General features: G+C 38.5%; 1 protein-coding gene and 1 long non-coding RNA gene across 3 annotated transcripts; both read right to left on the reverse strand.

Annotated features, from left to right (window-relative positions):
* Positions 1-2,624: 2,624 nt before the first annotated feature.
* LOC139193759 (uncharacterized) lies at positions 2,625-22,539 on the reverse strand. 2 transcript variants are annotated; one of them, XR_011578228.1, is made up of 2 exons: positions 16,795-22,539; positions 2,625-4,373 (listed from the first exon to the last, which is right to left on the reverse strand). It is a non-coding gene; the product is annotated as an uncharacterized lncRNA (long non-coding RNA). The 2 variants fall into 2 exon arrangements; XR_011578227.1 differs by lacking the exon at positions 2,625-4,373 and adding an exon at positions 14,960-16,665.
* Positions 22,540-23,306: 767 nt separating this feature from the next.
* Positions 23,307-24,439, reverse strand: LOC103404920 (STOREKEEPER protein-like; the record flags this gene model as incomplete). The annotated part of the gene is made up of 1 exon (XM_017324013.3): positions 23,307-24,439. A coding segment is annotated over one exon (930 nt), but the record flags the coding sequence as incomplete, so codon positions are not given.
* Positions 24,440-27,437: the final 2,998 nt, after the last annotated feature.

Consider the following 27,437-nt stretch of genomic DNA (forward strand, 5'->3'; position numbering starts at 1 on the left):
CTCAAAAGCTGAAGTATTTAGCCTCGAAACTAAGACACTTATTGAAAATCAAAATAGACTAACAAACTAGCTATAACTGAATAAATTAACCTCAACTGCTTTAGGATTGCACTCATTATCTATAACTTATCACCCACACAACTGCAATCCAAATCTCGAGAAGATGATTGACTGCTCCCACTGATCAAAACTTTCCAATACTCACATCCGAGAAACATGTTGCTTAAACTCTCCAATAGGCAATGCTTTAGTCAAGGGATTTGCAAGCATCATAGTAGTACTAATATGCTGCACTTCAATTACTCATTTCTTAACTTGTTCTTTGACTTTAAGAAACTTCACATCAATTAACTTTGATGCTAAAGTTCTTTTGCTATTCTTGGCAAATAATACAACTGAGTTGTTGTCACAAAGCATCTTCACAAGCTTCTAAATTGAATTGACAAACTTCAATTCTGTCAAGAAATTCTTCAACCAAACTGCCTGTTTCATATCTTCAAAACAAGCTACAAATTCAGCCTCCATGGTGGATGTATCTATGACAGTTTGTTTTGCACTTTTCTATGAAATTGCCCCTCAATTGAGCATGAAGATATAACCTCATGTTGACTTTCTATCATCTACATCTCCAGCCAAATCCGAGTCCGTGTATCACATAAGTTCCAAAGAATTGCTTCTACCATATACCAACATATAACTTTTGGTTCTATGCAAGTATCGTAGGACTTTCTTAGCTGCCACCCAGTGTGCTTCACTTGGATTTGCTTGAAACCTGCCTAGCATGCCTACAATGAAGGCAATATATGGTCTTGTACATATAGTTGCATACATGATGCTTCCAACCAATGAAGCATAAGGTTTAGATTGCATTTTCTTCATTTCCAAATCAGTTTTTGGACACTGGTTTTTCGAGAACTTATCTCCTTTATTAACTGGAACTTGACCATTGTTGCATCTTTCCATATTAAACCTCACTAATACCTTGTCAATATAACTTTTTTGAGATAAACCAAGAAGCCTCTTATGTATATCTCAAGCAATCTATATTCGCAATACATAATGTTCTTCACCGTGGTCTTTCATCTCAAAATTATCACTTAGCATTCTTTTAGTACTTTAGAGCAATTGTGGACATGAACTAGCAAGAAGAATATCATCAATGTAAAGCACTAGGAAGATGAATTTGGATCCTGAGAACTTAATATATATGCAATCATCCAGCTTATTCTTTACAAAACCTTGTGAAGAGACAATTTGATCAAATTTCAAATACCATTGTCTTGATGCCTATTTCAAGCTATATATTGACTTATTGAGCTTGCATACCATATTTTCCTCCCCTCTTTCAACAAATCCAGTAGGTTACTTCATATAGATATCCTCTTGTAGGTCTCCATTAAGAAAAGTTATCTTTACATCCATTTGATGTAACTCAAGATCATAATAGGCAGCTAAAGACATGACAACTCGCATGGAATGTTTAGAAGAAACTGGAGAGAAAGTATCATTGTAATCAATGCCCTTTCTCTGAGTGAACCCTTAGCAACCAACCTTGATTTATATCTCTCAATTCTACCATTAGCATCCCTTTTTGTTTTATACACCCACTTGCAACCTATTGGCCTAATTTCAGAATTTGATTCCACCAATGTCCAAACTTGATTCTTGAACATTGAATCTAACTCATCCTTCATAACAATGTGCCATACAATTGATCGAGGACTTTCAATTGCCTGAATGTATGTGATGCGATGAAAGTTAAGCACCCAAATTAAACCCTCTTTTGACAATTGTAGTATATGTATAAGTAGGGATCGTTCTTAAACCGGGGATTAGGAGGGCTTGCTAAAACCTCTAAACTCACTCAAAAACATAAAAATAAATTAAAAACGTTTGAATAGACTCAAGGGACTCAAAACAGATTCTAAAGACTCAAAATAACTTAAAAACACTCAAAACTGCCTAAAAACAAAAACTAGGCAGTTTCTGACTCTAACACAACTTTGGACGAATTTGGTTTTTGACTTGACTCAAAACACTCTAAAACACAAACAAAACAGATTTTAACACTTTGAAACAAGAAAGTAAAAGGGGGATTTTAGTTTTGATGAATTTGAAACAAACAAACAACTTATAAAATTAGACAGATTGTAAAACGAATTTAAGAAATGAGATGATGGATGGATTAGTTAGAGGTCCGTTCTTCACACATGACATACTTGTATATGAATCGATTTCCAATTGCTTTTCAATTAACTATGATGCTCAACACCCCAAATTAACCGTGATGCACAAATTAACCCTCAGATTTTCCTTTACTCATTGAGTTGGATGAATGCATGCAACAACCCAAATCATTCTCTAAAAGTCCCCTATATGAATGCATAATAGAGATACAATCAGAGATCATTACGTTCAATGAAAATCATAAGTGTTGACGAGGCAATTATAACTATGAATGCATGATACATTTGCCAAGAATTCAATTAACGCGATTGTGATAAACAACCTTCACTACTCATGAATATAAACTTGTAACGATTAGGTGAAACTCATTTATATTCTAGCATCTAATTCATGCATGAAAACTAAGTATGCATCCTTAATAAACATACAAGAATTAGTTATGAATAAAATAGATAATTGAATTGCAATCACAACTTATCAAATCACAATTGGAGGAAATCAATTCAAATCTCAAGCATGTTCATGGCTTCAAACTTCCCCCTAACTAAATAGGGGTTTAGCCACTCATAATTGCAACAAAATTAGAAAATAATAAAGTAGACATTGAAAGCAAGAACGAAGTACACCTAAAACGCTCCAAAGTTCCAAGCTTGAAACGCCAAGGACCTTTGTTTTCACCACCTTGTTGTAGCACAAATGTCTAGGATGTGTATGGATATATGGATGGAATGGATTTGCACGGCTAAGAGATGAAAGTGTATGGATTGGTGAGATGAAGTATGGCTAGATGAATGGATGGAGGTCACTACAAGGAAATTGTGTTTGTGAATGAAATGAAGCTCTTTTGATGGATCAAGATTGTACCCTTTTGGAAGGGGGGTGGTAGATGTATTTATAGGCTAGGGAGAGGACCACTCCATTTCCTTTGCATGTGCAGATTGCATGGGTGTGTGCTGTCCATGTTTCTCCTTTCCTTTTGCACACACATGCTTCATCATTTCAGCCACCAATCCACCCATTTTTTGCCCATGTTTCTCCTTTCCTTTGCATGTGGGTGTGTCTTCTCTTTATAGCTGTGCATTTCCACTTGCTCCAAAGCCAAATGAGTACAATCATAACCCCATTTGCTGCTGAGTGTTGATGACAAAGAAAAACACAAAACAAGTGCCTTTACTTTCTCATTTTATTAGCCAAATCTGCTTAGCCATTTTCTGAACCTTTCAGTGTTACAATGCCCATAACTTCTTCTAGAAAAATGATATTAACAATCCGTAAATTGCTTCAGAAAATAGACATCCGTAGCTTTCCAAACATATAAGGCTCATTCTCTCATTCATTCGGAGCTGTTCGTAACATGCTTCCAAAGTCAGCTAATCTGCACAGGCAGTTTTGACGAATTTGTTGGCTGTCCATGTTTCTCTTTTGCATATGCCTTGTATAATGTTGTCTCCATGTTCTTGTGCAGAAATGTTAAGTAATGATGAAGGGTTGCTGCTGCACAAGTGTGAAGGATGGTGCTCAAGGCCTCTTTGCATGTGTGTGTATGTCCATGTAATCATCATTTCCACATCTTCATTCTTCATTTTCTGATTTCCTGCTGCCCATGCCGTGTGTTTCCTTGCATTCCCATGTGTGTGTGCTGCCATCTAGTCATCATTTCCACATGTACAAGCTGTCACACTTGCACACACACATGCTCTTCATTATTTCAGCCACAATTCAACTCATTTCCTGCCCATGCCGTGCCTTTCTTTCCCATGTGTGTGCTGCCATGCTTTCTTCCATGTGCCGTGCCTTTCTTGCTGTTTTCTTCTTTGCATGTGTGTGTTGTCATCTTTGTTTCTCCTTTGCACATGACATGTGTTGTCCATGTTTAGATCCCCTTTGCATTTCCACACACTTGCTTCAACATTTCAGCCACAAACCACTATACTTTCTCTCCATGCTGTGTGTGTGTTGTCTTTGCATGTGGGTGTCTTTGCATGTACCTTGCATGATGTTGTCTCCATCACATGGCAGCTATGATGTTTGTTAGTTGTAGGTCACACACTTACACACATATGCTGAATTCTAATCTTCCCAAAACGTCCATCCTCATGTCTCCAAGTGCATGCAATCCATTTCATCCCAAAATTGCTCTAAAATGCACCAAAATGCACTTTTCTTGCCATCTTTGTTATTAGGACCTACAAACATACGAAAATGGTTTAAAACACTCTTATAAGCAATAACTAACTAAGTAAGTGTAAGAAAACATGTTAACTAAGTCGTATAAATATGCTCTTATCAAATTCCCCCACACTTAGCTTTTGCTAGTCCTCGAGCAAAATAAAGAAAACAAAACACAACCTAAACCTTCCAACGTTTGCCTCAGGGATTTCCAACGCACATGACATGTTAAAAATCATTATTCCCACAGAGTTTAGTTATCTTCACACTTGAACACATACTTAATCACAATCACCACTTACTAGTTCACATTTAACCAATTAAAACGATGTTTTGAATGTAGTAACATGCCTTAGAGAATTTGCTCAATTCCTTACAAGATACTCTCTATTTTCACACATTTTCTGACTACACACCCTACACTAGTTATATGTGAGAAGATTGATGTAAACATGAAAACGAACACTCACATATATGTATAACAAAGAAAGCGATTTTCTGGAGTTATTAAGCATGTTTTAGATATGATCTCATGAATGGAATGCTACTACTTAGATGCAAGAACCAGTGACACCATATGCTCATACCAATTCCAAACTCCACATATTGAAACGCATGACACTCAAGATGAAGTTAAGGGTTGTAACGGGGTTTAAGGGTAATGGCTAACAAAGAAAGGATAGGGATAACAAACATTCTGAAAGCAATAGCAAGCAACGTAATGAAATAGACGCTTAGAATTCATTTAATAATGCAGAAATTAACTTTTAAACACAACGGGAAGATTCAAGCAGTACTTGGGGCCGAATTCAATGTTTTGGACCCTTTCTTCAACAAACAACACTTTAGAGCTCTTTTTCACCACTTTTCTTCTTTTCATTCTATTTTCCACGAATGTTTTTTTTTTTTTTTACCCGTGCCTTATTAAGGAATTTGGCGCACACACACACAAGAATTACTTCCCCCACACTTGTTTTTCTGCAAAAGTTCAACAAAAGGAATTCCTTCTAAATTATGTTTTACTATGCTTCAAGAACAAGGGTATGGATGGTCCTAATCTAGGCTAGGTGAGGATAGTGAGGGTTAACAAAGAACATAGGCTACACAAGGCTCAACGGGGTTAAACTTAAACACATAATGAAATAGGGCACGACAATTTGGCTGTGGTGGTCACTACACAACTTCATCTTGAATATGTATTATGCAAATCAATAACATGCTTTGAATGAAATAGGCATGAGTTCTAGCATTTGGAACTAACTGATGAAACGCCTTCTAAGTAGCAACCAAGCAAAGAATAATGAGATCATGCAACGACTTTAGAAAACAATGATGCACATATTATTAACTCTCCAAATAAACGTTTAGGCTCAAGTCTCACAAGGTTGTAGCGTACATTTGAGTTCCTTCTTTCAAGCATGTTACAAAACTGATTTTTCCTTTATGATTGCATGTGAATTCGTAAGTTATAACCACAACCAAGCATACACCAAAGAGTAAATCAAATTTTCATCCATGTTTATAACTCTCTTTAACAGTCATACAATTAAAAAGCAAATCCTCATCATTGTGTTGGAAGGTACCCTAAGACACAAATAAACATACAAAAACAACTCTTTTTTGGGTTTTTCAAAACAAATTTTCAAAATTTTATGAGATTTTTGGATTTTTATGTCAAAACACACTGAAACACTCCAAAACAGCTTAAAAACAACAAGGAACAACACTAGAAGTAATGGGTGACAAACTCCTACGAATTTCATGCAAAACAATGGTTACCCCCCACACTTAAATCAAACATTGTCCTCAATGTTTCAAGCATAAAATCACACAAAAACAAGCAAATAAACAAACAACGAATAAACATGAAAAGTATGGCAAAGTAAAAATTAGACAGAGTAGAGTTTAAGAACGCAAATCTGGTTTTGGAGATAGATGATCTTGTTATCTTTCCACAGCTTTGATCTCGAACTGGTTTGGAATTCTGAGCGAGGAATACAAGAGTTCCTTGGTTTCAAATCAGACTCTTTCTGCTGGGTTGATTTAATTGTGCAGTCTGCATTATTCTCTGCTTGTTTCTTCTGCACGGCAGGTAGGCACGAGGTAGAGGTGTTGGTCTGTTTCTTTCTTCAATCTTTCCAAGTGCCCACCTCTTGCTTTCTTTCTCCTTGTCCCTAGCTGAGGATGAATTGGTAAATTGTCTCCACATGCTTCGAGGTATCATTTTCACTTCCTTTATCTGTTCCCCAGACAGATGTGGTAGACGAAGAGGAAGCATAAGATGATAAAGATGAGTACTCGAGAGCAAGGCTAGGTAAGCAATCAGGAAAGGGTTCCAGGCAGTCGGTTCCAGATCGGAAGATTGATACCTGGTGCTGGCTGATTGCTCTCTTTCTCCTTGTCCTAAAACAAAGACAAGGAAAAAGACATGGAGAAAGCATGATATGAGATACTCTTGCTTTCAACCTTCATGATATGAAATACTTTTGCTTTGGATGAGTTGTTTGCAGAGGTACCCCAAGGAATTAGGAACACTGAGTGACTCGAGAGGGTTTGTTGGAAAGGCATTCTCTGAGAAGAAGAAGGGTTATGTATGTCTGCCTTGCAATTGAGGGTGAAGGATGACATTTATAAGAATCAATAACTGGTGTGTCTTTCACTATTTTCAGCAACCGTTGGATTATTTAATAGTAAAATTCACGTGCTTTCTACTTCACAAGAGATCTTCAACAGATTGCCCGTAATTTCTGGAAAGCTTACTCTGCATGTGACAGATGTTGACACGTCTGGAAAAGCAGATGGTTGGAATCGGCGCTTCGACAAACTGCCCGTGATTTCTGCAAAGCTTACTCTGCATGTGACAGATGTTGACACGTCTGCAAAAGCAGATGCCTCTCCGATATCTGGAATTGCCTCTTCGATCTTTGAAATCCCGTCGAGTTGCATGTGACAAGTGCGGACAAATCTGGAAAAGAAGATTGGCCGTGGTTTCTGAGCAAGCTCAGCTTTTGAGAAAGCTAGTGCCTCTTTGATTTTTTTAGTTGGCCTCTTCGATTTCTGAGCTCGCCTCTTCGATATCTGAAATCCCATCGCGTGCTGATTTTTATAGAGGTATGCAGGACGTTCAAAGCACACTCAAATTTTTGCCTGTAAAAACTCCCGTTTTGCACTTCTATGATCTTGACTTGTCCGATCTCCTCTTTCTTTAACACCTCTGAAAAATGTCTGGCCCTTCCGACCGTCGTTTTGACTTGAACCTTGGTGAAGAGGCAGCCCCGCCTTCTCCAGACAACATATGGCGCCCATCCTTCATATCCCCTACTGGTCCCCTTACCGTTGGGGATTCGGTGATGAAGAATGATATGACAGCTGCGGTGGTGGCCAGGAACCTTGTCACTCCCAAAGATAACAGACTACTTGCCAAACGGTTTGATGAGTTGGCTGTTAAGGAATCTTTGGCTCTCAGTATGCAGTGCGCAGGTTCCGTGTCCAATATGGCCTAACGCCTATTTGCCCGAACCCGTCAAGTTGAATCATTGGCGTCTGAAGTGATAAGTCTCAAGCAGGAGATTAGAGGGCTTAAGCATGAAAATAAACAATTGCACAGGCTCGCACATAATTATGCTACAAACATGAAGAGGAAGATTGACCAGATGCAGGAATCTGATGGTCAGATTTTACTTGATCATCAGCGGTTTGTTGGGTTTGTTCCAACAGCATTTGCCTTCGTCTTCTGGGGCTGTACCGCGCAATGAAGCTCCAAATGATCAACCTCTGATGCCTCCTCCTTCTGGGGCTCCGCCGACTACTGAGACTTCTCCTAAGCAGCCTTTGTGAAGGCTCACTCTTGTATTTATCTGCTTAATGTTCCTTTCTTTTTTATGAATGTAAAAATACCTTGCATAATTGTCAGTGTTTCAAAAATAAACCCACACCAAAAACAATTTAAACAAGCAACAAAATAAAAATGACAATCAAGGCAAAATAAAACTACAGAAAATGGAAGGTTTTTAGAAACGCAAAACTGATTGTGGAGCAATTCAAAAATCTTCCTTATTTGAATACATGGGTTGCCTCCCAAGAAGCGCTTTCTTTAACGTCTTGCAGCCGGACGATACCTCATTTTAAGCTCCATTAGGGCTCACGGCATGGAGAGGTATTTCCTCCACGATATGCTCCTCAAACAGGTCGTAATAGGGCTTCAAACGATACCCATTCACCTTAAATTCATGGCCGGTTTTCATGCTTTGGACTTGGACTGCACCATGGGAAAAAACATTAGTAATAACAAAGGGTCAAACCGAAGGCGAGAATCAAAGAGAATCACTTTTTGCCCCTTGGAGAATGTCTTTGTACGAAGCATCTTGTCATGATACGCCTTGGTCTTATCCTTGTAAATCCGAGCATTCTCATACGCCTCGTGCCTAATCTCCTTGAGTTCATTTAATTGGAGCTTTCTATGCACCCCGGCAGCATCTATATCCATGTTGAAGGTCTTCACAGCCCAATGTGCTTTGTGCTCTAACTTGACGGGCAAATGACATGGCTTACCATAGATAAGCCGAAAAGGGAACATGCTAATGGGAGTTTTGTAGGCCGTACGATAAGCCCACAATGCATCGTCTAAGCGCAAGCTCCAATCCTTCCTTGTTGGCCCCACAGTTTTCTCAAGGATTTGCTTGATCTCTCTGTTTGAAACCTTGGCTTGCCCATTGGTCTGAGGATGATAAGGTGTTGAAACCTTATGTGTAACGTTGTACTTTTTGAGCAAAGCCTCAATGGTTTGATTACAAAAGTGGGATCCTCCATCACTAATGAGAACTCTAGGCATTCCAAACCTAGCAAAAATGTTAGTTTTCACAAAATCTGCAACAACCTTAGAATCGTTAATATGAGTGGCTTTTGCTTCCACCCATTTTGAAACGTAATCAACAGCTAGCAAGATATAAGTGAAACCATAAGATGGAGGGAAATGACCCATGAAATCAATACCCCAAACGTAAAAAATTTCAACAAAGGATAGGGGTTGCTGCGGCATTTGATCCTTGGTACCTATGTTTCCCATTCTTTAGCATCGATCACACGTTAGACAATAAGTTCTAGCATCTTTAAACAATGTGGGCCAATAAAATCCACATTCAAGAACCTTTAATGCCGTTCTTTGAGTGCCAAAATGTCCACCACAAGCATAAGTATGACAAAATCTTAGGATCGAAAGAAATTCACAATCATGCACACATCTACGCAAAATCTGATCAGAGCAATACTTCCACAAATAGGGATCATCCCAAACATAGAAACGTGCATCTTTTCGAAGTTTATCACATTGGTGCTTGGTGAGAGTGCTAGGAACTTGTTTAGACACTATGTAATTCACTAGATCGGCATACCATGGTTCACTTACCTCAATGGATAGTAGCTGCTCATCGGGGAAAGTTTCAGGGATAGGCACATTATGCTCATGCTCCTGATGGACCATTCGGCTCAAGTGGTCAACCACCACATTCTCGCTTCCTTTCTTGTCTCGGATTTCGATGTCAAACTCTTGAAGAAGAAGCATCCAACGAATGAGCCTCGGTTTTGCTTCCTTCTTCGTTAATAAGTACTTTAAAGCTGCATGATCAGTATAAACAATCACTTTAGTTCCAATTAAGTAAGATCGAAATTTATCTAAAGCAAAGACAACAGCTAGAAGTTCTTTTTCCGTTGTGGAGTAGTTCAATTGGGCATCATTGAGAGTCCGAGAGGCATAGTATATAACATGCGGCTGCTTGACTTTTCTTTGCCCCAAAACAGCGCCTAATGCATAGTCGGATGCATCACACATAAGCTCGAAAGGAAGGCTCCAATCGGGAGGAACAATGATAGGGGCTGAAGTGAGCTTCTCTTTGAGCTGCTTGAATGCTGATTCACACTCCTCATCAAACTGGAAGGGCACATCTTTTTGAAGCAATCGGCAAAGGGGGTTGGATATTTTGGAAAAATCCTTGATGAAACGCCTGTAGAACCCTGCATGGCCAAGAAACGAACGAACCTCTCTAACCGAAGTAGGACAGGGTAAGTGACGTACAAGGTCTATTTTTTATTTATCTACTTCAATTCCTTTTTTTGAAACAATATGGCCTAAAACTATACCTTGTTTAACCATAAAGTGGCATTTTTCCCAATTCAACACAAGGTTAGTTTTAACACATCGTTTCTAGATCAAGGTCAGATTATCCAAACAATTATCAAAAGACTCCCCAAATACACTGAAATCATCCATAAATACCTCAATTATCTTCTCAACATAATCGGAGAATATACTTACCATACACCTTTGGAAAGTGGCAGGTGCGTTGCATAGGCCGAATGGCATGCGACGATAGGCAAAAGTTCCAAAGGGACATGTGAATGTGGTCTTCTCTTGGTCATCCGGTGCTATCACAATTTGGTTATATCCAGAATATCCATCAAGAAAACAATAAAAAGCACGACCGGCTAACCTTTCAAGCATTTGGTCGATGAATGGCAAAGGAAAGTGATCTTTCCTCGTTGTAGCGTTTAGCTTCCTATAGTCAATACAAACACGCCATCCGGTTTGAATTTGTGTAGGTACCAACTCGTTCTCATCATTCTTGACAACAGTAACTCCAGACTTCTTGGGAACGACTTGAACTGGTGAAACCCAATGGCTATCGGAGATAGGATAGATCACGCCACAATCTAAGAGCTTGATTATTTCCTTCTTCACAACTTCCATCATAGGAAGGTTGAGACGGCATTGAGCCTCTCGGGATGGTTTAGTCCCCTCCTTAAGAAGTATGCGGTGCATGCAAATGGTGGGGCTAATTCCCCTAATGTCAGCCAAGGTCCACCCCATGGCTGTTTTGTGCTCTCGTAGCACTCTCACAAGCTTTTCTTCCTCATGTGTCATGAGACTTGAAGAAACAATGACGGGCAATGTCTCATCATCTCCCAAAAACACATATTTCAAATGGTCTGGCAACGACTTAAGTTCAAGAGTAGGTGCCTGATCAACAGAAGGTAACATCTTAGTAGAAACTGAACTTGAAATTGAGAGAGGAACCTTACCATATTGTCATGGAAGCGACTCAAGGGCAGCCACAACCTCCACAACTTCCTCATTAAAGGGCACGACATTAGGCTCCCCAATTTGGCCGTGGGTTTGCATTGCCCCAAGTTCTTGGTTTTTTAGTTCTATGCCCTTCGTAATGGCTATTTCAAGGGCATCCTCGTTCAATTCCTCAAGATACTCATGTGCCAAAGAATCAATAACATCAATAGAAAAGCAAGAGTGATCATCAACGGGATATCTCATAGTTTCAGAAATATTAAAATTGATAACTTCCCCATCGAATTCCATCGTCAAAGTTCCCTTGTATACATCAATCTTTGTACGGGCTGTCTTCATGAATGGCCTACCAAGAAGAATCGGCAAAGAGGTGGAATGGATTGAATCTTCCATGTCTAAAACATAAAAATCAGCCGAAAAGATCAAATGGTTCACCTGTACTAAAACATCCTCCAAAACACCTTTTGGGTATGTGTTAGAACGATCAGCCAATTGTATAATCACACCATCCTTTTTCAATTCACCCAAGTTCATAGATGCATATATAGAGTAAGGCATGACATTTATAGATGCACCTAAATCTAGCATTGCATTTTCAAATTGAGTATTGCCAATCACACAGGGAATCGTAAAACTTCCGGGGTCTTTGCATTTAGTGGGTAGTTTATGTTGCAATACGGCTGAAACATTTTCACTTACCTTAACTACCTCTTTGTTCGACATTCTTCTCTTGGTTGTGCATAACTCTTTGAGAAATTTGGCATATTTCGGGACTTGTTTAATTGCCTCAAGGAGTGGAATGTTTACTTGCACTTTCCGGAATGTTTCAAGAATGTCCTTCTCACTCTCATCCTTCTTCGATTGCATGAACCTACGAGGAAAAGGAACATGAGTCAGATTAGTATTAAGTGAATTTGAACTCAACTTACCTTGTTTGGCCGATTTAGGAATGATAGGGGCCTGGGGCAACGATTTATTCACTCTTTCCGTGGGTGTGCTAGTGCTCCCCTCCTTATTTTGCAGCTTTTCATCCTCTTTTTGGGCAGATTTAGGAGTGTCGGCTCACTTCCAACTTCTTTTCCACTACGCAACATGATGGCTTTGGCGGATTCGAATCCGCCCTTTGGATTCACATTTGTTGAACTTGGTAACTTGCCTTGTTCTCTACTGAATTGCTCCATGAATTCAGCCATTTGTCCCATTTATTTTTTCAAATCTTCCACCTCCTTGGCTTGATTTTGCATGCCTTGCGCCACATTGGTTAGCAATTGAACAAGTTGATCATTATCCATGGGCGAACTTGTTCTCGGTTGGGCTGGGGGTGGTTGATTTTGTTGATATGGCCGTGGGAACCCATGGGGGTTTTGCCTAAATTCCCCTTGTTGTGCAGGTTGTTGGGGCTCTCTCCACTTCATATTAGGGTGATCTTTCCATCCGGGGTTGTATGTGTTCGAGTATGGATCGTATCTAGTTTGATTTTGGCCTTGGAATCCAATAGCTTTGGCAGATTCCCATCCACCCTTCTCGATCAACTGAGGGCATTTCTCGGATGGATGCCCTTGGATGGAGCACACGGTGCAAACTTGATTTTCTTGTGGTTTTGACCCAATTACAACCTGAGACACAAGAGAGGTAAGATTAGCAAGTTGTGATTGAATTTCAGAAATTGCATTTACCTCATTCACACTATGTTGTCGTGGGCCTTCTCTTTGTCCAACACCCTCATATTGTTGTGCATTGTGTGCTTGGTTTGCAATTAAAGTCTTGGCAGCCACCGGAGTCATGTCAACCAACGCACCACCCGCTGAGGCATCTAGCATTTGACGTTCAATGGGGAGGAGTCCTTCGTAGAAGTATTGAATGAGCAGCTCCTCATTCATTTGCTGCTGTGGACATGAAGCAACAAGAGTTTTATAACGTTCATAATATGTGGGAAACGATTCACCTTGATTTTGTTGAATCCCACTAATCTTCTTCCTCAAGAGAATGACTCTCGAAGTGGGGAAGAACTTCTCTAAAAATGCCTTCTTCATGCTTTCCCAAGACGTGACCGTTCCGGGTGCTAACTCATAAAGCCAATCTTTAGCCCTTTCCAAAAGAGAGAATGGAAATGCCTTCATCATCAAAATGTTCCCATCGACATTGATAGGAGTCATGCTCGAACAAACCACTTCGAACTCTTTAAGATGCTTGTTTGGATCTTCCATGGACAGCTCATGGTATTTAGGAATGTGATGCAACAAGCTTGACTTCAATTCGAACTCATTGGTCTTGCCTTGAGCAGCCATGGGGTATTGAATGCAATGGGGTGCATCATTTGCCAACCCCGAGGCCGAGAGTTCTTTGATTATACGATTGTCCGCTGCCATGACTTCTTCTTCTTTTTCTTCAAATTCAGATTCGGCCTCTGAACTTGAACTAGGTTCACTAGGTTCTGGATGCCTCTTCTTTCTTCTCAAAGTTCTTTCAAAATCGCCGTCGAACTCTGAGATGTTTGCACTAATATGTTGAGAACTACGAGTCATAAACTAGTACCTGAAAATAAGAAATAAACCCAATCAGCAAACTAAAATAAAAACACACAAAAATAAATAAAAAGAAACAATGAGGGATTAGCAACTTTGCTAATCCCCGACAACGATGCCAAAATTTGATGCGATGAAAGTTAAGCACTCAAATTAAACCCTCTTTTGACAATTGTAGTATATGTATAAGTAGGGATCGTTCTTAAACCGGGGATATGAGGGCTTGCTAAAACCTCTAAACTTACTCAAAAACATAAAAATAAATTAAAAACGTTTGAATAGACTCAAGGGACTCAAAACAGATTCTAAAGACTCAAAACAACTTAAAAACACTCAAAACTGCCTAAAAACAAAAACTAGGCAGTTTCTGACTCTAACACAACTTTGGACGAAATTTGGTTTTTGACTTGACTCAAAACACTCTAAAACACAAACAAAACAGATTTTAACACTTTGAAACAAGAAAGTAAAAGGGGGGATTTTAGTTTTGATGAATTTGAAACAAACAAACAACTTATAAAATTAGACAGATTGTAAAACGAATTTAAGAAATGAGATGATGGATGGATTAGTTAGAGGTCTGTTCTTCACACATGACACACTTGTATATGAATCGATTTCCAATTGCTTTTCAATTAACTATGATGCTCAACACCCCAAATTAACCGTGATGCACAAATTAACCCTCAGATTTTCCTTTACTCATTGAGTTGGATGAATGCATGCAACAACCCAAATCATTCTCTAAAAGTCCCCTATATGAATGCATAATAGAGATACAATCAGAGATCATTACGTTCAATGAAAATCATAAGTGTTGACGAGGCAATTATAACTATGAATGCATGATACATTTGCCAAGAATTCAATTAACGCGATTGTGATAAACAACCTTCACTACTCATGAATATAAACTTGTAACGATTAGGTGAAACTCATTTATATTCTAGCATCTAATTCATGCATGAAAACTAAGTATGCATCCTTAATAAACATACAAGAATTAGTTATGAATAAAATAGATAATTGAATTGCAATCACAACTTATCAAATCACAATTGGAGGAAATCAATTCAAATCTCAAGCATGTTCATGGCTTCAAACTTCCCCCTAACTAAATAGGGGTTTAGCCACTCATAATTGCAACAAAATTAGAAAATAATAAAGTAGACATTGAAAGCAAGAACGAAGTACACCTAAAACGCTCTAAAGTTCCAAGCTTGAAACGCCAAGGACCTTTGTTTTCACCACCTTGTTGTAGCACAAGTGTCTAGGATGTGTATGGATATATGGATGGAATGGATTTGCACGGTTAAGAGATGAAAGTGTATGGATTGGTGAGATGTAGTATGGCTAGATGAATGGATGGAGGTCACTACAAGGAAATTGTGTTTGTGAATGAAATGAAGCTCTTTTGATGGATCAAGATTGTACCCCTTTGGAAGGGGGGTGGTGGATGTATTTATAGGCTAGGGAGAGGACCACTCCATTTCCTTTACATGTGCAGATTGCATGGGTGTGTGATGTCTATGTTTCTCCTTTCCTTTTGCACACACATGCTTCATCATTTCAGCCACCAATCCACCCATTTTCTGCCCATGTTTCTCCTTTCCTTTGCATGTGGGTGTGTCTTCTCTTTCTAGCTGTGCATTTCCACTTGCTCCAAAGCCAAATGAGTGCAATCATAACCCCATTTTCTGCTGAGTGTTGATGACAAAGCAAAACACAAAACAAGTGCCTTTACTTTCTCATTTTATTAGCCAAATCTGCTTAGCCTTTTTCTGAACCTTTCAGTGTTACAATGCCCATAACTTATTCTAGAAAAATGATATTAACAATCCGTAAATTTCTCCAGAAAATAGACATCCGTAGCTTTCCAAGCATATAAGGCTCATTCTCTTATTCATTCGGAGCTGTTCGTAACATGCTTCCAAATTCAGCTAATCTGCACAGGCAGTTTTGACGAATTTGTTGGCTGTCCATGTTTCTCTTTTGCACATGCCTTGTATAATGTTGTCTCAATGTTCTTGTGGCAGAAATGTTAAATAATGATGAAGGGTTGCTGCTGCACAAGTGTGAAGGATGGTGCTCAAGGCCTCTTTGCATGTGTGTGTATGTCCATGTAATCATCATTTCCACATTTTCATTCTTCATTTTCTGATTTCCTGCTGCCCATGCCGTGTGTTTCCTTGCATTCCCATGTGTGTGTGCTGCCATCTAGTCATCATTTCCACATGTACAAGCTGTCACACTTGCACACACATATGCTCTTCATTATTTCAGCCACAATTCAACTCATTTCCTGCCCATGCCGTGCCTTTCTTGCTGTTTTCTTCTTTGCATGTGTGTGTTGTCATCTTTGTTTCTCCTTTGCACATGACATGTGCTGTCCATGTTTAGATCCCCTTTGCATTTCCACACACTTGCTTCAACATTTCAGCCACAAACCACTATACTTTCTCTCCATGCTGTGTGTGTGTTGTCTTTGCATGTGGGTGTCTTTGCATGTACCTTGCATGATGTTGTCTCCATCACATGGCAGCTATGATGTTTGTTAGTTGTAGGTCACACACTTACACTCATATGCTGAATTCTAATCTTCCCAAAACGTCCATCCTCATGTCTCCAAGTGCATGCAATCCATTTCATCCCAAAATTGCTCTAAAATGCACCAAAATGCACTTTTCTTGCCATCTTTGTTATTAAGACCTACAAACATACGAAAATGGTTTAAAACACTCTTATAAGCAATAACTAACTAAGTAAGTGTAAGAAAACATGTTAACTAAGTCGCATAAATATGCTCCTATCAGTATGTAAGAGGGTCAACAATGTCACCTATATCAAACTCATTTTCTTGTAAGTACACATAGTCACCGATTGCAGTGGATTTTGGAGCTCTTGTTGATTTTCTTTGTTCAATTGAAGGTGGAACATCAACTGGTACTTGTGGTTCTGAAAAGGCAATTGATGTTGCAGGCTATGCTAATTGGTCAACCTCCATAGTGTTAACAATATGAGCTCTTAATTCTCCACTTAAATCTTCAATTATAGGTGACAATTGTTGAGGAAATAATGGAACCTTAGTGCAATCTATTGTTATAGGGTTGTCATGAATTTGATGCATCTGTTCAAACACAAAATTTTCCCATGAAAAATCTGAAACATCTTGATCTTCTAGAAAGGTTGCATTATGTGTTTCTTGGATCTGAGTATGGTTTTTAGGAATATAGAACTTGAAACCTTTTGACTTCTCAGAGTAGCCAACAAAGTAACATGATTGTGTCCTAGGATCTAACTTTTTTTCATTAGGATTGTAAAATCTAGCCTCTGCCTTACATCCCCAAACATGAAAATAGGCAAAACTAGGAACTCTCCCATGCCACAACTCAAAATGCATTGTTGAAACTGCCTTATTGAGAACTCGGTTCAATATATAATTTGTTGTTTTTAGAGCTTCTCCCCGTAAGAAACCTGGTAGTCTCGATCTTGTCATCATACTCCTAACCATGCCAATGAGAGTCATATTTCTTCTCTCTGATACACCATTCTATTGAGGTGTTCCACGTGTGGTATAATGTGCCACAATGCCATTTTTCTCAAGATAGAGAGCAAATGGACCCTTTTGCTGCCTAGATTCAGTGTACCTGCCAAAGTATTCTCCTCCCCTATATGATCTAACAATTTTAATAACCGAGCCTAGAAAAGTCATCAATTAAGTGCATCTGACTTCTCACTAATGAGAAATTTATATCCAAGCCTAGAAAAGTCATCAATGAAATTGACAAAATACTTATTCCCACAAATTGTTTTAACTGGAAAGGAACCACAAATATTTGTATGTATGATTTCTAGTAACCCTTGACTTCTCTTAGCATCCATTTTTGTAATTTGTCATTTTTCCCTTTAAACAATCAACACACTCATTTGCATTAGTGAAATATGATCTTGGAATTAATTCAGGCTTTGAAATTTTAATTACTCTTTCTTTAGAGATTTGCCCTAGCCTTTTGTGCCAGAGAATGTAAGAAATGTCATTTTCTAGCATCCTTTTGGAACCAACATTCAGTATTGATTGATTATTTGACTCCATTAAACATTCTAGACTCCACAAGTTATCAGATAGAAGAACAGTTCCCAAAATCGAATCAAGACAATTATTTTTAAAGATTTATAAACATTCATCATCAGCAAGAAAGGAAAAGCCATCTTTTACAATTTTGTAAGCATAAATTAAGTTTCTTCTCATCTTTGGCACATAGAGCACATCCTTTAATTGTAAAACAAAACCAGAAGTTAATCTTAAGTTCACAACCCCTATTGAATGTACTTCAACTTTAGTCCCTTCCCTCACATAAACAGAATCAACAGGTACCTCACACAAATTTGACTCAATACAAACGTGTACCTATTCCTTTTCTTTGCTTTTTATCCAATCCTTAAAGATTTCACAATTTACTTTTAAATGGCCCTTAGTTTTGCACCAAAAACATGTAAGTTTAGACACATCTTTTGGTTTTTTAAACTTGTTAGATTTTTTTGGAAAGTCAGTCACTTTAGCAGAAGTAATGAACCTATTAGAATTCTAAAATGATTTAGAATTCTTACCAGAACCATAAGAGCCTCCAATGTTGAATAGCTTTCTCTCATTTCCAATTTGCACAAAATTGACATCCTCAATCTCTTTGCCTTCTCTTACTTTTGACGAGTTTATTCTTGTACAAATTGTGCAATTAACTCATCAATGTCCCAGTTTTTGTCTTGAGTGTTGTAGGAGACCTTTAACTGGCTATATTTGTTGGGAAGTGCTTGGAGGATCATGAATACTAGCTGCTTTTCACCAATGTTTACATCCATTGAATTGAGTTTTTCCATAGCATCGGTCATCTTCATAATGTGGTCCCTTATAGAACCAGTACCCTCAATCTTCTATGTAGTCAATAGAGACATGTATTGACTCACTTCAGCTTTCTCAGATTCTTTAAATTTCTTTTCTATTGCATTCAGGTAGTTAACACAGCTAAATTGAGGGTCTTAATTGATATTCCAGACACTGGAGAATACAATGAAATCACAAAAAGAACTTTTAGGTTCCGGCTTTCTTTTCTCAGTCTATTGCACATCATACCATCAAAACTATTATCCATATATGTAATCTTAACAACAAAAGGTTGATAAGCACATATAGAATAAAAGGTTTTTTAGAACATTAAGAATGAATTGTTATGTAATCATAGACAACCATCTCAACATTATAAATGATTTGTCTTAAACAAACAATTCTTAGTTCATCAAAATTTTCTGCATAAAAAGAGTGATGTCTGTAGAAGGTCCAAGCTAAACTTTCTTCCACGGACAGTTAAAGAAAACGCATAATCATGGGTTTAAAAATAGAAATAAGCATAATCGTGATGCTCATTATTCAAATCATGCTGAAGAAAAGAATATATTCGACACAAGATGGATCAAAAATCCAAATTTCAATCTAATGTTCAGAAGACATACCCTTTTGTTCAATGAGTATCAATACCCAACAGCAAAAGCATTTATAATAAATATTGAAAACTCAATAGCAACTTGAACAATCCAGATCAACAAAAAATTCAAAATCGAAAAGGTAAATTGTATTCCTAATCCAAGAAAAACCCCCAAAGTAGATGGGTTTTGAGTTATAACGGTCAAAAAAAAATTAAACAATCATATTTTATTAAAACGCACCGTTTTTCCTAGACCTAGTTTTAAGTCTAGAACTAGTTTTGAAACCTAATGGCAGTAAAGATGATTTTTATTTTTATTTTCTTATTATTAGGATTCTATCGATTTTGTTGATTGAATTTAAGAATGAATCTATGGCTCTGATACCACATGTTAACCATATATACTACAAACAAGACTCAGTTACTAGAATTACAATTATACAAAATACAAGAACTCAATCCATTTAACTATTGTAGAATACTAACCTGAAGAATTTGCACTTGATGCAGCCATGGATGCTAGAACCAATTCTAGTGCATAACAACTCTTATTCTCTATGTCAGAATACCTTAAGCTCAAACTAACAATATGGCATAGTTCAAAGAGAGCGTGATCCTGTGAGAGGAGAGGTTGCTACACACACACACACACATATACACATATCCCTTCTCATGATAGAATGAGGACTCCCTATTAGAATACTCATGGAAAACAACTTGTATTTTCCCAATCCACATCAGTTCATTACTACAACAGAATCCTTTATTGACAATAACTAGTATACATCTTCCCATAAAGCTTTCTTATACCAATTGGTCTTAGATAGCTAATGCCAAATCACCTAATCTCATGTTCATATTCTTACAATGCATACATGTACATACTAATTGGATAAGCAAATTGTGTCTATATGCATCCATAGTTGTGGGAATTGGGGTTGAGTGATCCACGAACGCATGCTTTTGTTGCTGAATTAGAGAAAGTTTGGCCAGAATCAAGTGCTCAAAGAAAAGAGGATGAGGGATTCGTGGCTAGGAAGTTGTATGAGCACTACCATGATCCCTTGATTTAGGGCACAACATGTGATCACAGCTAAATAAAGATCAATTTAATAAACAATAGGCTAAAATGATTTGATCAAAATTGAGGGTATTTTTGTCATTCTATCCTTATTTTTTATGGAGATTTTTCTTGGAAGGACCATAATGATTGATTGTTAACAAACTCAGGGACCAATTCTATCAATTTCAAATCTCAAGGACCAATGTGAGGAGTTATGCAAATCTCAAAAACCATTTTAGCCAAAAAGCCTTAAATGAGATTGAGACCAAAATTTGAGAAATGATGAGTCTGACAAATCACCGTCGCAGCCAACTGGTTCGGTCTCCCGACCTTAGACTTCCTCCAATTTGTGACCGACAAATGAACAATTTCGTTTTCTAAGGATTCTTTTTTCTCGTTTGTTTTTTTGCACCAACTCAAATTTGATAAACAATAGTAAAATAATATCTTAAATTTCCTTAGATCCTATCAGAAATCACAAGATAAGTACCAACACATTTTCACAAAATGACAGCTTTAGAGCAACTTCAGCACAAAGATGTAAATGAAAGTTGCGATACTGGCAGTACCAGATGAAAGAATACTAGTCAGAACTACTTCAATCTCTTTTTCGAAATGATAGGCCACTCCTAATCGCTGCATTGAGTCGATAAGCTTTAACATCGAGAAAGTGCTAGTAGTTTTCTTTTTTTTTTTTTTCTTTGAGTGAAATGATAACAGATTGTAAGCTTATAAAGGGTTACAAGAGCCAAGTAATCCTCAACAAGTAAATCAAGGATTACAGTAGGGGGTGATCAGCCATTCACTAGTATGACTGGATGAGATGCCTACACGAGCCAGCCGATGTGCAACTCCATTGGATTGGCATCGAGCGTGGGTGGGTAAAGCTCCAGTGATTGAGGGGAGAAAGGTCTTGATATCTTCAACAACCTGACCGATTAAGGACAGATTGAAGGAAAGATCCTTCAAAGCCTCCACAATCTAGAGGGAATCTGACTCAATGAATAAATCATGAAAACCCCTGGCTGACGACCAAACCAAAAGAGCGCGGAAAGCCATAGCTGTTGCAAGAAAAGGAGAGCATACATTCGGAAAATGACCACATTTAGCCGCTACAAAACAGCCGCGATCATCACGAACAACACTGCCATAACCGCCCAATTTCCTATCCACATCCCACGCATCGTCGACATTCAGTTTCAGTTTGCTGGATGGAGGTGCCAGCCATTTATGGGGAGGTGGAGGATGCACAGAGGAGGGATGGCTTTGGGGAGGGAAATGAATTCCTGCCACCAGTGGATACTCCGAGCAGTGCTTACATCAGGAGAATCACAAGAGCCAGACCATAATTTTGTGTTCCGAGCACCCCAGATAGACCAATAGATCATAAGAAACATCTTAAGTCCCCAGGATGGGAGGTTATCAATGGCATTCATAGCCCAACACAGTGGAGAGGGAGGATTGCGATCACAAATGGGAATGCCCAATGGAGACAATAACCACGCACATTTGGCAAATGGGCAGTCCTTCAAAAGATGCAGCGTTGTTTCGTAAGGATGGGAGCATTGAACACACAGAGAATCGGTAGTGATATGCCTATGGCCCATATTAGCCCGGGTGGGAATAAAGTTATTGAGGAAACACCAGATTTGACTTTGGGAGGAACCATTGCAGACCATAGCCGATCCCAAAACCGACTAACCTGGCTGACCACTGAGGAGGAAGACGCACCTTTGTTGGAAGGTTTAGAATCGACCTGGGCAAGGTGGTAGGCACTACGCACAGAGAACATACCCCTTCTTTTCATAGAACCAGGTCAGAGTATCAGGTGGGGATCGAACGCTCAACAGTTGATAAAATAGCATCCACTTCCTGTAATAACCCGTTCCGAAATTTACGGAACGGAAGGGTATTTTCGTAATTTTATTTTGAGTTGAAAGATATTTTGAATTGGGTTACTCTTAATGTGTGTGCCCGGTGGGGCCCATTTCTTTTGGTGTTATCTCCCCTCCTCGGCCCGCTCTCCTCTCTTTCCCTCTTCTCCCCGTGACCTACCTTCCCATTTCCTGAAAAGTCTCGAACACACTCTCTTTCTCTAAGCCGAGAGCTTTATCCTTGCTCTCACCTTCACTCTCTAATCCATCAAACTTGAAAACCATAAAGAAGTTTACTGAAATTTGATTGGTTAAATTATCAGTTACAAGATTCTTCAAACTATATGGTATCTCTTCAAGATGGATAACTCCCTAGCAAGAAAATTTTACAGGGACGAGTTCAATATCATCTGGTATCATAGCATCTACACGCAGGGTATGGGCTACAACTCCATGGTAGAGTTACCTCAGGGAGGACTGATAAGGATCCCCTAACTCACCCAACTTGGAGGGATGAGACTCCAGGGGACAACAATTATGTAAGGTGATTGAATGTTATGCGTCTCTTATGATTCCACATCTAAGATTGGGACTAGATCACTCGAATGCATAAGCGAAATACTTGACAGCATTCCCTTTTTACAGGGACAAATTCTTCCCCCGTGTTCTTATCAACTGGATGAATTGCCAACCTGATTCTTACATAGAAGTATAGAACCCTACATATCCACCACCAGTGAAACAAATTGAACATCGTGCAAGTTTCTTTTCCGGTTACATGGAGGCAAAACCAACGAACTAAACAGCAATCATCCTAGACCGGGCCAGTCTTATCAGTTAACGTGCAAGTTTGTAATATTATGTTTCCCGATCAACAAATCAAAATGAATTCAATTCCAGTGAAGGTAAACTGCAAAAAATAGAGCTACAATGCCATAAACAAAATTACTTAATATTATATTAAAATGATCTCCATGTGACACATGTATATAGCAAAACATTAGTCTTTACCAAAATTTGAGAACCTCCATGGATCAAGCAGAACAGGTTCTATCTAAGAAAACCTAGACCACTAAGTTTCGACTCACAATATTAACATAAAATCCAGGAAAAACCATGAACTAGCTCCAAGCTAACCTCTAATCCTTCGAAGACTTCATCAAATCCAATACAAGTTTAGTCTGTTCCTGCATCAAATCAAGCTTCTTGACAGACAAATCCATTTCAATAAGCTGCAACGCCCTCCACCTCTCCTCCAGCTCTTTAGCCTTGGAACTCCCAATCAAAGAAGGCATCTTCTCAATCACAAGTCTCGTTAAATCCGAACTCTGTGCACAATTACCTGTCCTCAAAGAACCATTCAGGCAGGGATACTTAGACCAAAAGTCATCTGGGTCGGCCTTAACTCCTCCATTACCCACATTCTTCTGTACCTCTTTCTTCACAGTCACTTCTGAAACTGGCAAGGCCAGAACCATATCATTGTTAACCTTATTATTCTTCCTCGGAGGCTTCCTCTTGCCGCCCTTCGCATTGCTATCAATCCCGTTACCCTCAGAACCCCAAATCTTCTTCCACAGATCAAGGCACTTGAGCTCATGAGGCTTGGAAAACACCGAGTCCTCCCCATCCTCGCCAGCCTGGTGCTTCTTCTTCAACCTCCTGATCTTATCAGTCAATTTCTCAACCAATTGGTCCGTGCTCAAATCGACCTGCAAATCCTTCGTGATGAACTCGAGGAATCGGGCAACATTCGAATTCCCCGCCACACCCTTCTTACTTTCGAACTCTATAATGCCCTTCAGGATCGTAATCTCATCGTCCTCGCTCCAAAGCCGCTGCCCCTTTTTCAATTCCTCATCGTCGACGCCGACCTTCTTCTTCTTGGAGTTTTTCGGGTTGGGCTCGGTCTCGGCCGGCCGCTTCGACCCAGAATTGGGCGCCGCCGCAGGCTTCGCCGAAGCAGTCTTCTTGCTGGGAACAACGGCGTCGTTCGCGGGCTTGGAGACGATCGGCTTGACGGTGAAGTCGGAAGCTGACGGCGAGTTGTTATCGGACTCTGTCTCCGATCCGGATCATGAATTGTCGTTGGAGTCAAAGCCCGATTGGGGATTTGACTTCGGAACAGCCGCAGAGGGCCTTCCTTCCTCCTCCTCATCTTCCTCCTCTAATTCATCATCGTTGAGATCTACATATTTTGCCTTGCTAACTTCGGCTTCAACGGCGTCGTCTTCTTCCTCCTCCTCTTCGTCGACGGTTTCTTCGTCGGAGTCCTCCACCACGGCGGGAGGCGGGTCTTCCACAAGCTTCTTCGGCACCATCGGAGAGAAGGAAAAGGTCTTAAATTGGGAAGGCATTGATTTTCTAGAAGAGTGACAGTCGGAGGGGACATGCTTCAAGGGTTTATATAGTGTTCTGCAGTAGGGTTTTGACCAGAGACTTATGACGTGTCGTGAAACTATTGGTTAAAGAATGTGGGACCCAATTACATTGGGCTACTTTCCAAGTTTGTCCTACGGGAGCGTTTTTGCCGCACAGCTTCTCTTTGTCTGTCATGTGACCCATCCTAACTCTAGTTAATTTTAATTTAAATATATCATTTAATACTACGATATAATGTTATCCCTCTTTATTTAAAACTGAGAGGTTTTAGGTTTGATTTTCACCAAAAGTGAATTTAAACCATATTATTACTAGTTTATTTTAAAGCTAAACTCATATTCTCCCCTAAATATAGATAATATTATATGACAAAAAACTTGTAGATAATATCATATTTAAAAAAAAATATTTAATTTAAAAATCATTAAAAACTAACTAAAATAAAACAAAAAACAATAAGGGTTGCTTTGTACATACCCCACATTTACTTTTTAGATTAAAATTTATCTTAATACACCTTACATACTTTCCAATACTACCCTTACACCCACACTCTTTGTGAAATTTAAGATTTCTTTTTATATTCTCTATTTAGTTTTCTGCACATTTAACGGGTTTAGTCTTCCATCAATTTTCTGCACATTTAGTTATGATTATAGATTTTTATTTCTTTTTTTTTTTATGAAAATATCACTTTCATTAACATGAGGAATCAAAAAACAGTACAAGAGGAGAGAGCCAACTAGGCTCCTCTTCAATCCCAGATTTAAAATCATTAGCACGCACTGCATACTGAGCTAGTTCATGAGCCACAACAAGCTCTGTTCTGCCACTGACAAAAAAAATTTGAAACTTTTTCCCAACATTTGTATATTCTCCATGGTACAACCCTCTGGACCCAGACAATCCTCCATAGACGTAATATCAGCCACCACCACTCCCTTCGCGTCGAGCTCGAGAACAATATCTTTAAGACCCAAATTAAAAGCAAACATCAAACGTTCCTTTTCTACAGACATTTCAGCGGCTTTAACTAAACAACACTTCTGCATTGGTTTTTATTCGAATTATTGTGAAAGTATTACTTTTTAAAGCTAAAATTTATTTATTTATTTTTTTTTTTTTTTTGTGAATGTTCTACTGTAGGTTTTGACATACCTCCTAACGTCATTGCTCAATGCATCACCATTGACTTCTTGAGAGATCCTCTTGTCCCATAATTCACGTAGTTTGGTGTCGTCGTCGATCTCAAGGTTCTTCTGGCACCTAATGGTGGGATTCGCAATGTTAAACTTCATGTTTGCTCCGCCACCGGCAGGTGGCTGAGAGAAATGCTCCACCTACTAAACCACTTGAATTCAACGAGCTCCTGGCAACTTGTTTCTTCAAATTTATTGGCTCAACTAATTTGATTGTTCTACTTCAACTAATTTGGTTTTCGTGGGCTAGATAGTCATTTCATATAAAAGTATATGTCATTTAATAATAAATTTTTACGTGGGGTGTATTCAAAAATATGTGAGGTGCTAATAAAAATACCCAACAATAATACTAACCCACCACCCCACCCCGACTACCTCAACTTGGCGTCGGCCAGCCCCTCTCTCTCTCTCTCAATGAGGAGAAGTGGTTGGTGGCGGCGAAGTGGAATCGGTGTTTGTCGAAATTGGAGTTGTTAACTCATTTTTAAGTGCCTTGATTTTGTTTATCAGTTTGTTACTTTGTTCTTCTAGTTGTCTATGTCGTAAACTGGTATTAAAAATAAAGTTCTTTGAGTTTTCAAATCTCTACTCGCACTAAAAATAGTGGATCCCATCTATTTATCATTTTTAATTTTTTATACCTATAATATTCATTCTATTATCATTTATATTTCCCATCACGTTGTTCTCTACATCAGTAGTTAACTATGGTTGTGTGATAAGACACATGACACTCTATGAATGACTGACTGGCATAGTTTAGTACGTGTAGCAAAAATGCTCCCTTAATTAACTCGAATGTCCATAACAAGAAAACTTTTTTTTATATGAATGGAAGAACTTATATGGAAGCCTATAGCGCTGAAGTGTTGTTTCGAGTTAATAAAATAAAATTGTAAATATTCATGTCTACTTATATTAAATTTATAATCACGGAACGCCACATGATGGTGTATCCTATTTCAAGGCCAATACTTTTAAGGAAAAAAATGTTGAGTTTAAAATGAATAAAGGAAACTAAAAGAATTTTATTATTAGTAATCAATTAGAATATGACAAATGAATAGATGCATAATTTTTTTTCTTCCTATTAAACATTTTAAAGTGTTTTTGTATAGAACTTATGATCATCAAAATCTTTTCTTTTTCTTCAATTTACTATTGCCTTTTATTTTCCGTTAAGGACAATACCAAAAAGAGAAAGAAAAAAAAGTCTTTATTTATTTATTTGTGATTCTTCAATTTGGGATAGCGAGATTTGAACGTCTAGTCGACCAATTGCATCTTTGTGATCGACCAAACGCTCACATCTCACAACTTTCCTCCATTCTAGAGAACCTATTTTAATTTGTTATGTTAAACCCCACCCCCAAATTATTGTAAATTTCACAATTTTCCCTAAAGGTTTATTAAATTTACAATTTAGTCCCTCACTTATTACCCAATCCGAATCCCCTATCCAGATTCTCCTCCTGCCCCTATC

Source organism: Malus domestica, chromosome 17 (genome assembly GCF_042453785.1).
Source record: "Malus domestica chromosome 17, GDT2T_hap1".
Taxonomy (NCBI): Eukaryota; Viridiplantae; Streptophyta; class Magnoliopsida; order Rosales; family Rosaceae; genus Malus; species Malus domestica.